The following is an 11,030-nucleotide window of genomic DNA, read 5'->3' on the forward strand; positions in this document are numbered from 1 at the left end:
GACTCCAGTTCTCACAGTGCAAAGACCAAACGTACAGGAAGTGAAGTGAACACACAGCTAAACAAAGATAATGAAGCGAGACAAGGATACACAAGCATAGATACAGCTATTATGTACAGCAAATAGGTAGACAAACAAACATACACAATATATAAAGAGGTTAAATTGTTACTCTACACTGTGTTTACAAGATTGTGGTCTGGTTGCAGTGCAAAGGGCATTTGAGGAAGTAAATAATGATGTATACAGGGGTGGCTTCATATGAAAATATGTAAATGGTCAAACAGGAATAAAAGATTGGAGGTAGAATATGATATACACACAAGTAAGTGGAATAACAAAAAGTAAACTTTAAAGGCTTTTTTAATACCAATTATTTGATTTCAGTTTAAAATTCAATTTATAATTCATCAATTTAATACAGAATACGGAAACTCAATTATTAATTGTCAAACTTAAATATATTTTTCTTATTTTTTAATTAATTAATTTACAACACCTTTTATTTATTTTGTATATAACAATACACTGTTGAAAATCTATAGTGATTTTGGTGGCACACTTCAGGTGCAGCCATTACACAATACATTTTGAACGTGTTACACCGTGATATAGTATGAATATACAGTACATAACACACGTGGCTGGTTTAGAGTGTGACGGTGTCTCTCTAGCACCCACCAGAGGGCAGAAGCCAAAATAATAATTTGTGCACAGTATGTGTATGAGCATGTGCACTGTATATTTTACTGCATAACATATTTAGGAGGGTAACTCTTTTCATGGAGAGCACTAAAGTTGACAAAGTACAAAAGCAGCATTTTGTTTGTTAAATCTAAATGAATCACAGAGAAGGAGGCAGAGATAACGAGTTGTGGATGAGTTCGATTGGGACTTGCAACCTTGTAGAAATCTGAGCCGTGGATTGTGTAGCTCAAAATACGTTTGTCTTTTGCATATTTCTTCTGTCACCAATCTGCATATCCTTTGTTTATTAAGTGCATTTGTCCTGACACAGGCCCAGTACATCCTGATCCACCAGGCGCTGCTGGAGCACAATCAGTTCGGAGAGACTGAGATCACCGTGTCTGAGCTCCACAGCACACTGAGCGCACTCCAACAGGAGACCTCAGGCAATGAGCCCACCTTGATGGAGGAGGAGTTTGACGTACGGCACTTCACAAAAACATCAGTGTTTCTGATCCCTCTAAGAGGAGACACCCCAGCTGAATAACAAATAACTAATAGATATCGCCAGGAAAGTTCCCCAGTTGATCACTTACATCAAAGCAATTATTTTTTGTATTACAAGTTTTTGAAAATGCATGTTTAAATATGCAAATTAGGCACTATCTTATCAAATATATGCTAATTTGCATACATTTCCAGAACAGAAATCTGAACATTGGATAAAGCCAGGTTTTGTTGACATATTAGAGACAAATGTTTTTATAGAGGGAATTTTGTATAGCTCTTTTTATCACATAAATCAGGCTATGAATGATATATGTACAAACCCCTCTGTAAAAACCTTCAGAATGTAGATAGTAATGACTCTGGGATGTTTGGTGTATGTAAGTGCTGCTGAAGTGGAGATTTTCTTGCTCAGAATTTGAGAAAAATAATTTTGAGAAAACAGCCTCTAAAGATATTATTTGTAAAATTCCCTATATTTTGAAGACACTACATGTTAATAAGGTAAAGAATTGAACTAATAGATATCACCATGAAATTTCCCCAGTTGATTACTTACATTAAGACAATTATTTTTTGTACTACAAGTTTTCCGAAAATGTATGTTTAAATATGCAAATGATGCATTATATTATTTAATATGTGCTAATTTTCATACATTTCCAGAACATAAATCCGAACATTTGATAAAGATATTAATGTCAAAGGTTTTATAGAGGAACATTTTAGATATATCTTTTTATCACTCCATAAATCCCAAAATATTGTCAACAACCATATAAAAATATATATATATTTTTGCCATGTTTTTAGGAATAAAATGTTCTATAAATCAGGCTATAAATGATATATGAGCAAACCCCTCTGTAAAAACCTTTAGAATATAGATAGGAATGAAATGAAAGAGTCTGAGAAAAAAACTAATTTTGATATGTAATATGCATTTTGCAAGACACTACAGGTGAATAGGGTAAAACATTTTAAACAATACATACCACCATGAAACTTCCCCAGTTGATTACTAACATTAAGACAATTATTTTGGTATTGCATGTTTTCTGGAATTGTATGTTTAAATATGCAAAGGAGAGCATAAAAAGATTACTTTTGATGAATTTAGAAGAAATCAGATTCAAATAGACAAAATAGTAAAATAAACACCTAAATGTGTATTTTGGATGTTTTCTTTCCACTACTACTACAAAATAGCATAACATATCAAAATTTACCTGTGCATGAAAAACAATGTTTTTGCCTGGGGTGTCTCGCCTTAAAATGTAAAAATGTAGTCCTACCTTTTCTCTTTTTTCCTGCCCACCTCTTATTAATGAATATGGAATAAATGACGCACCTTAATATATCACTATGATGAAAAGTCTTTGTCTTTAATTTCAGAGACTCCCCGTCTTTAAAAACTGGAGGACATTCAACACAGGGATGACAGAAGAGAACAAGAAGAAGAATCGCTCTGCGACTGTCATCCCATGTGAGTATCAGCTCAACACAATTGCATTTTACACTGTAGAATAACAGCTATAGTACTGAATATAGTGTATGTTTATGGTGTTCATCATATACCAAAATAAATATGTTAATTTTCACTCAGATGACTACAACCGAGTGCTGCTGAAGATAGATGAAGGACGCAGTCGTGATAGTGACCCCGATGAGGAAGACGAGGAAGAGTCATCAGATGAGGAGGATGAGGAGTCCACTAAATACATCAATGCCTCCCACATAGATGTACGTTATTTTACCTCCGACATTAACCTGGATGCCAGGACAAAAAATACCTGTGTTTTGTTTAATGCAGCATGACAAACTGTGTGTTCCTGTTAGGAACTCATTCAGAGTTAATGAGATAACACCTGCTACTGTCTTTCATGCAGCCGCTTGAATTTTAAAACAAGTCTAATTAAATTTTACCACATCCTATTTGTTTGGATCGTGTACAACAATAGATGTGTGATGTGTTTTCTTGCCCACACAGGGGTACTGGGGCCCACGCGCCTTCATCGCAGCTCAGACTCCGCTGCCAGACACCGTGGCTGACTTCTGGTCCATGGTTTACCAGAAGAAAGCATCGACTATTGTCATGCTCTCAGACTGCAGTGAGGTAAAGTATCATGCACATGTAATGTATGTACTTTACATATGCTCTTGGTACATAATATGGTAAATACGCTTGTTTTCTTGTGTGTCTTCTTGTTCACAGAAGTCTGACTGTGTCTACTGGGATAAAGAGAAGAAAACATTTGGGGACTTTGAGGTGGAGGTGGCTAGCACGGACACCTCTCCGACTTTCATCAGCCGCAACATGCTGTTACGTCACGTCAAGGTAACAAACAGCAGCAACCTACTAACAAAGTCTGCTCTATACCCATGTTTAGCAGCATCAGCCTGTGATGTGACCAGTCATTTCCAGTCCAAGCCATTGTTTTGCAAGTCACAACTAAGTCTCAAGTCTTTGCACTCAAGTCCCAAGTGCAAAATTTTGAGTTACGAGACATAATGCACTCTTCACCAAGTGTAATGCCATTTGAGTCTGCGTCAATAATTTTCGAACCGTACGTTTTGCATACTGCAATTCATTTTTTGTTGATAACCGCATAGTTTTTGTACTCAAACGAAATTATCTCTGGTATTATTTTTTCTAACTAGCGCTCAGTAACTTGATTGGATGCTGTCGGATTGGTTCAAACATAGTGGATCTGGGGAATTAAACCTGCAGTACGCAGAATGTGAAAAATTCCATAACAACCTTTCAGCATATTGTAATTCAAGTGTTCTGAGATAGACTAGACTCCTGCACCTCCTCATGGCTCTGTTTTCAGGCTTTAAAAAATCTAGCCCGTGACGGGAGACTTTGGCCAATCACAGGTCAGGTCACAGGTGTTACTGTAATGCCTATTTCTCGCCGTATTTTCAGAAACGTCTTGTAGTGTACTGTTTAGCTGTAAAATGAGAAAGTTTGCTCCAGCTGCTGGGCGGTGCTTGGTATTTCCTCATATTTAGTAACAGAATATTGATTCATATTTGATCAGCGCTGCCTAGTTTGACCATTTGATCAGAGTTCGCGGGTGATTGACAGCTGCTCAGAGACGGCAGGCTCCAGATCAGCTCTTACTGCTTGTTTTCCTCCGGCCCCTGAAATCTTGCAGATGCCAATAGGAGCACCGCTGGACACAGAGGCACATGACTTTTTCCAGATTACCTGTCTCATGCACTACTGTCAGGATATAGTGACCGTTTTATAAAAATAACTTTTTTTAATCATATTTGCTCCATTTCTACCCACTGCTGCTTTAAATGTCGACTTGCTGGGAATGAATAGCGTAAACGTGAGGTGATTCAGGATATGAAGAGAAATTAATTGATTTGTGGCACACTTTTTAAATAACATACCTTTTAATCTTTGGGCTTGGGGGAAGGTATAAAATATTTTCATGTCAAAACGCTCAAGTCCACTTGAGCTCAGTCGAATTTAAAGTCATCAAATTTGTGACTCAAGTCCAAGTCATGTGACTCATGTCCCCACCTCTGGTCATTTCTACGTCACAAGCTGTTTTAACTCCACGCCACTCCTGTCCACAGAGGAAAGAGAGTCGGCCGGTGAAACAGTTCCAGTTCCTGAAGTGGGCGAACGGCGAGCCGCCAGAGAAACCTCAAGAACTCACGGACATGATCAAGGACATCAAGAACCGCAGTGGCAGCAGCAAGTCACAGAGGAGCATGACCGTCGTGGTCCACTGCAAGTAAGACAACCTCACAGAAAGTGTCCTCTGGAATCTTAAAGGGGCAATTCGTATAGGACCACAACATATCCAGTTTTTCACAAGGAGCTTTTCAAAGCTCAATTTCAGGCCTTTAATCTCTTTTGGAAGACAAATCCTCCCCCAGCGACTTGAGTTTCTGAACAGATCCAAGTTGCGATTCCTACGAGGTCGGCCTAAAGAGCTTGATAAAGGTCACAGATCATCTGACACCACTTTAAGCTTTACAGTTACATATCTTTTTTGAAATAGTGATTTTAATTTTAGCCCCGAAATGTCAGAACATATTGGGGGACACCAGGCATGATACACTTGAACAAATAACCAATCATTTACTTAATAAATTAAGGTTAGATATCTTACTAAAAATATGCAGTTTAATCAGAGTTGTAGTGTCACCTCATTACAAGGAAGACGTGTATATGATTATCTTCTCTATGAATGGACTAGAGACACATAGGTATGAACATAATTGCATAAATGGCCCCATATTTCTCAAACTTTTAATAATTACACTTAAGGATGCTCTAAAGAAGCAATTTAGGAGTAAAAAAAAATGCCTTGGCTGAATAAGATGCTTTTATTAAGCTACTTACAGCGACTTAGAGCAACATGTATGAACAGAGCAGGAATAGCAATCAACATATCAATCAGGGATATGTTTTTCTGCAAATACATAACAAAAAAATTCAAGTTCATTTTATATGTGTGAAATCATTAACATATCTAGTAGCAATTAACAACAGTAATCTAATATATTTATAAATATAGAAATAGGGATGATGCTTCATGACCTGGAAAAGGTGAAGTTAAAGAAATTAATGGGGGGAAATGATACAAAATAATGGAGAAAATGTGATCTCAACCTCTTTGTGTGCGCTCCCTCTCCCCAGTGATGGCTCAACCCGTACGGGGGTTTTCTGTGCTCTGTGGAACCTGCTGGACAGCGCTGAGACCGAGAAGCTGGTGGATGTTTTCCAGGTGGTCAAAACCCTACGCAAGGAGAGACAAGGCATGCTCTCCAACCTGGTAAGAAAGAGGAACCCAGTATCTGTATAAATTGTCAATTTTTGGTCTTTTCATAGCATTTCTTAAAGATAATAACATTTTTGAATATCAGCAGATGTATCATTTAAAGTGAGAATAGGCAGAAAGTTGTTGGCATCATTTGGCAAAAATTCCATAAAAACTTTCAGCATAATGTAATTCAAGTGTTCTGAGAGAAAACTAGACTTCTGCACCTCCTCATTGCTCTGTTATCAGGCTTTAGAAAATCTAGTCCGTGACGGGAGACTTTGGCCAATCACAGGTCATTTCAGAGAGAGAAAGCGTTCCTATTGGCTGTTCATTCAACAGAGGCAGCTGTCAATCACTCGAGAACTCCGATCAAACGGTCAAACTAGGCAGCGCTGATCAAATATGAATCAATATTCTGTTACTGTAACGCCTGTTTCTCTCCTCAAATGTTTTCAGAAACATCTTGTAGTGTATTGTTGAGCTGTAAAATGAGAAAGTTTGCTCTCGCTGGTGTTTGGTGCTTCGTATTTCCTCAACTGATCTCAACATGGTTGCCGGGGCACACACTTTCTCATTTTACAGCTAAACAGTACACTACAAGATGTTTCTGAAAACATTTGAGGTGAGAAATAGTCATTACAGTAACAGAATATTGATTCATATTTGATCAGCGCTGCTTAGTTTGACCGTTTGATCGGAGTTCACTAGTGACTGACAGCTGCTCAGAGACGGCAAGGCTCCAGCTCAGCTCTGAATGGTTGTTTTCCTCCGGTCTGTGAAATCTTGCAGATGCCATTAGGAGCACCGGAGGACACAGAGGCACATGATTTTTTCAGATTACCTGTCTCATGTCAGGATATAGTGACCGTTTTATAAAAAAAACTTTTTTAATCATATTTGCTCCATTTCTACCCACTGCTGTTTTAAACCTGTTTTCTGGTGCTCTTATTTGTGTTGTTTAGAAAAGTGTGCGATAGTGTGAGGTCACAATGCCTACAGCACAGCCCCATATCTTTATGTTTCCACTCCAATCTGTGTGCGTCTCTTACAGGAGCAGTACCGGTTCTTGTACGACGCCCTGGAGGGGGTCTTCCCCGTCCAGAACGGGGAGGTGAAACCAGTACAGGCCTCTGAAGCCTCTGAAGCAGACACCGTCCAGGTCGTCAATGAGACCAAAGCAGCAGAGAAGCCAGCAGCAGAGGAGAAGGCTGAGCAGCCAGCCACCACTACCAGCAACAACCAGCAGGAGGCAGCAGCAGAGAGCGCTCCTCTTGTGGCTGATGGAGGGAAGGAAGAGAAGAAAGAGGATCCTGAATCTGAAACAGCACCACTGGAGGACATCACTGTCACTCTGGAGGTCTGAGAGGTGGATGGGCATGTCTTTTACTTCTAGGAATCAGCGCTTCAGCTCAATGCTTTCTTTTAGTTACTATATGAATGTATAAACATTGTAAAGCTATAACAGTGTTGTTTTGGTTGATATTTTGTTAAAGAATTTGATCAATTATTTTAATGTCAATTTCCAAAAAATGTGATTTATACTAAGTTATGAATATTTTAGCAAGTGTTAGGATGCAAATAATAAGTTCTGTGAGCAAAGTTTACTGGAAATGCTGTCTTCAAACTAGGGGCCTTGGCGAGAGACATCTAAGAACAAAATTTTGTTTTATAAATTGTTGTTTTCTCCCTAAATAAACAGATGCTATTGTCAACAGTTATACATATAAATATATCTGGCATATTTTAATAATTTAGTGGTTAAACTCAAAATGTGTTATGTGACACTGTGTCATTAAAAGAGACTAAAAGACACTTATTTATGCTGAGTATTTGCTTATTAATTGTCATTTTGTTTTCAGCATAGATTAACTTTATTAGGCTGGATTTACAAAGTCCATAACATCTTTTACAGGCCCCCTTAAAAAACTTACTATAAGCAAGGAGTTCTTACATGCGGACTTTCTGCCTAAGATAGAACAGTTTTGATGATTTCACACGAGAAATGTCAGCGCTCTTCACACTGTACTGTATTTACCAATCATGATTAAGCAATATTTGAATAAAAAACTCTTATGAGTTGTGGGATTGTTAGCCAAGTTCAACAGACGATGTGACAGGGAGGGAAACAGTGCCATAAAGTTAGAAAGGCTTCTGACTGTAGGTTGCCAGTTTGATTCCCTTTGAACACCCAGAACATTAGTAAATAACACAAACACCCACCACTGGAGTGCCTTTGAGCAACTGCTTCATGGACTGTGGTTCGACTGGTAACCAGATCAGCTGTTTCTGAAAAAGTTCAGCAAACCCACCCCTGGCTATACAAAGGTTAAAACAGAAACGGAACAAATGTAACTGAAAATGTAAATAAGGAAAGTTGAAATATTGGAAAATAAAAGACAAAACTGTTGAAAACTCACGATAATTTACTTTGATAACATTTTAAATCAGCTGTTTGTGTAATCTTTGTCAAAGGCAAACAGTTACAAAATTTAAGACACACAAGATACAACATGAACAGTTTCCTCGAAGTCAGGACAATCATATAAACAAACCATCCATACAGTATATGCCACATGAGCCTTTGTGAGAATACAAATCTGTCACATTTCTCCAATCAGAGCTTCAGTTGATTCAGTCAATCCCCTGCTACAATTTCTTTAAAATCTCTAAATACCCATCACAAATAGAAATACGACGTATAAAAAGAATCATCTATGTATAAAAACCTTCAAATACTGTTGAATCGGAGAGAAAAGCTGTGCTTCATTCACACTTTATACAAATCAAACTATTGATTCTGTGTTCGTGAACGTTATAAATACTTCAACTACTGCAGCACTGAGAACATGTCGACTAATGTTAAGACACACATCACTGTCGTGGTCAAAAAACAGTCACGGAGGGTTTAATGGCTTCCTAATGCCGGCTGTCTGCCATGTGGAGTCACAGCACAGATGTTTAATAGATACAGTGTTATGATGCATTGATGCAGTCAATGCACTGTGCATACCCCAGACTCAACAATACATAGAGATGCATCAAAATACAGTTTTTGAACTAATATAATGCTAATATATTAAGAGCTTAACTTTACTTCTCCAGGTAAAAAAAAAAAAATTGCAGATCAGCATCGTTTTGGTAAGAAATAAATGCCTAATATTTATTTATAACAGCTCCATACACAATGGAAATAGGGGAACCATTAAAAAAAGTGCTTTCTAACCGTGTTGTAGTACTCAAGATCGGTCTTGGTCTCGAGACCGGTCACAAGACCACTTTTTGAAGGTCTCGGTCTCGTCCCCTAATCGACTGCATTTTTACTCAGTCTTGTCTCCGTCTCAGACAAAAAGGACTCTGGATTTTATTGCAAGACCGGTCAAGACCGCAACTTCAGGGATATTACTAAATTGCCTGTGCATTGTCTGATTTATTTGTTAACATCATGACTGTGATTGCTCATAGAAAACAAAGGATTGCCACACATAAAATTCACCTAAATGCCTTTTGATTATTTTCTCAGGACATTTCTCATGTACATACACATATATACTGTATATACTGTATGGCAATAAAAGAGGTGAATGAAGGGGAATCTTCATCTGTTTTCTGTGAGTGTTTTTATGGGAATGTGGATCTTTCAGATCAATTTGAGGAGTGCCTCTATGGTTTGCATGTTTCACATTTTATCTTAAGTGTGTCGTTAGGGCTGCACAATTAATCCAAATTTTGAAATCGCAATATGACCAACTGCATTTTTCAAATCGCAGGATGAGGAGGAAATAATATTGTGGTGCTGCAGAGATGTCCTGTCCTACACATCATATTCTACAGAAGTAAACGTGTTTGTTTGGTGCAGATCCCCACAAAAATTACACCATAATCATTTTAATGCTTTTCAATGAAAATGAGAATAATGATGTAAAAATGATAATACCCTCTAATATTGCAAATCATATTGCAATTGCAATATCAGTCATTATAAACGCAATTACATATTTTTTCTGAATCGTGCAGCCCCATGTGTCATGCAATGTGAGACTCGCACTGCTCTGGTCTTGGTCTTGTCTTGGTCTCGATACTCTCTGGTCTTGGTCATGACTTGGTCTCGATACTCTCTGGTCTTGGTCATGACTTGGTCTTGGTTTAGGGGCTCTTGACTACAACACTGCTTTCTAAGAAGTTGATAATACAGTAAGTCATAACTGCATAGTTGAATATTTTGAAATAGCATTAAACACATTGTATTGTGCTACAGTTTGGGGTGAATTTCTGTTAAACCCTGCTGTTGCACTTCCCTGATGCATCTCATTACAAACCTTCCTATTATTGATTTAACATCTTATTATAATATGAACACGTGATTTGTGCAAAATCTTTGGCCCATTCTGTCCATATAAAGTTATGATTCATTGCCGAGCCTCAACTATTTGCTACATTAAACAGGACACACTCGACTGAACACACATTTCCCTGAATTCTAGGAAGCAGCAAATTGACTTTAACTTCTGTCTTTATGAGAACTTGATCATTCTTCACTTGTTCAGCTTCACAAGTCACAACTCAATCACTCACAAAACACAACCAGACGCAGCTACTTAACTCTCACAACTATGGTGAGTAGTAGGCGAGGCTACTTCTCATCTTATGAACTTCTATGTGCAAACATAATGTTCTGGTTCACCTCTTAGAGGTGCCGAAGAACAAAAACAATTGTCACAATACTAAATGTACATTTTTAATCAAGAAATGCGTTCCCATTTGTTTTCTGTGCCATTTTGTGTATAGCAATAATGTGCCCATTGAAAACTCTCACCTCTACAAGGAGTGAGGTTTGAAATCTAGCATTATGTGCAATGGAAATATTGAGCTACACACACACAAACACACAAACACACACACACACACACACACACGTGTCATGATTTGATATTAAACTTCAAGTATAGACTACAAATACATCAGGCTAATCTACCATCCAGCTTGTTTCCATACGGTTTAGGCTTTGCTGCTGCTTTACGTAGGGCAGCGTAACAGGTAGTCAACCAG

At 38.0% G+C, this 11,030-nt stretch overlaps 1 protein-coding gene across 8 annotated transcripts in view; it reads left to right on the forward strand.

Annotated features, from left to right (window-relative positions):
• ptprc (protein tyrosine phosphatase receptor type C) overlaps window positions 1-9,576 on the forward strand; it is a 28,046-nt gene extending 18,470 nt beyond the window's left edge. For all 8 annotated transcript variants that reach the window (XM_074634796.1, XM_074634798.1, XM_074634801.1 and 5 more), the window contains 8 exons: window positions 1,019-1,168; window positions 2,590-2,680; window positions 2,801-2,937; window positions 3,185-3,310; window positions 3,410-3,532; window positions 4,789-4,949; window positions 5,861-5,996; window positions 7,036-9,576. In XM_074634796.1, the coding sequence (XP_074490897.1) occupies window positions 1,019-1,168; window positions 2,590-2,680; window positions 2,801-2,937; window positions 3,185-3,310; window positions 3,410-3,532; window positions 4,789-4,949; window positions 5,861-5,996; window positions 7,036-7,347 (1,236 nt within the window). In that variant the 3' untranslated portion in view covers window positions 7,348-9,576. The remainder of the gene's footprint in view (window positions 1-1,018; window positions 1,169-2,589; window positions 2,681-2,800; window positions 2,938-3,184; window positions 3,311-3,409; window positions 3,533-4,788; window positions 4,950-5,860; window positions 5,997-7,035) is intronic.
• The last annotated feature ends 1,454 nt before the right edge of the window (window positions 9,577-11,030 follow it).

Source organism: Sebastes fasciatus, chromosome 5 (assembly GCF_043250625.1).
Source record: "Sebastes fasciatus isolate fSebFas1 chromosome 5, fSebFas1.pri, whole genome shotgun sequence".
NCBI lineage: Eukaryota > Metazoa > Chordata > Actinopteri > Perciformes > Sebastidae > Sebastes > Sebastes fasciatus.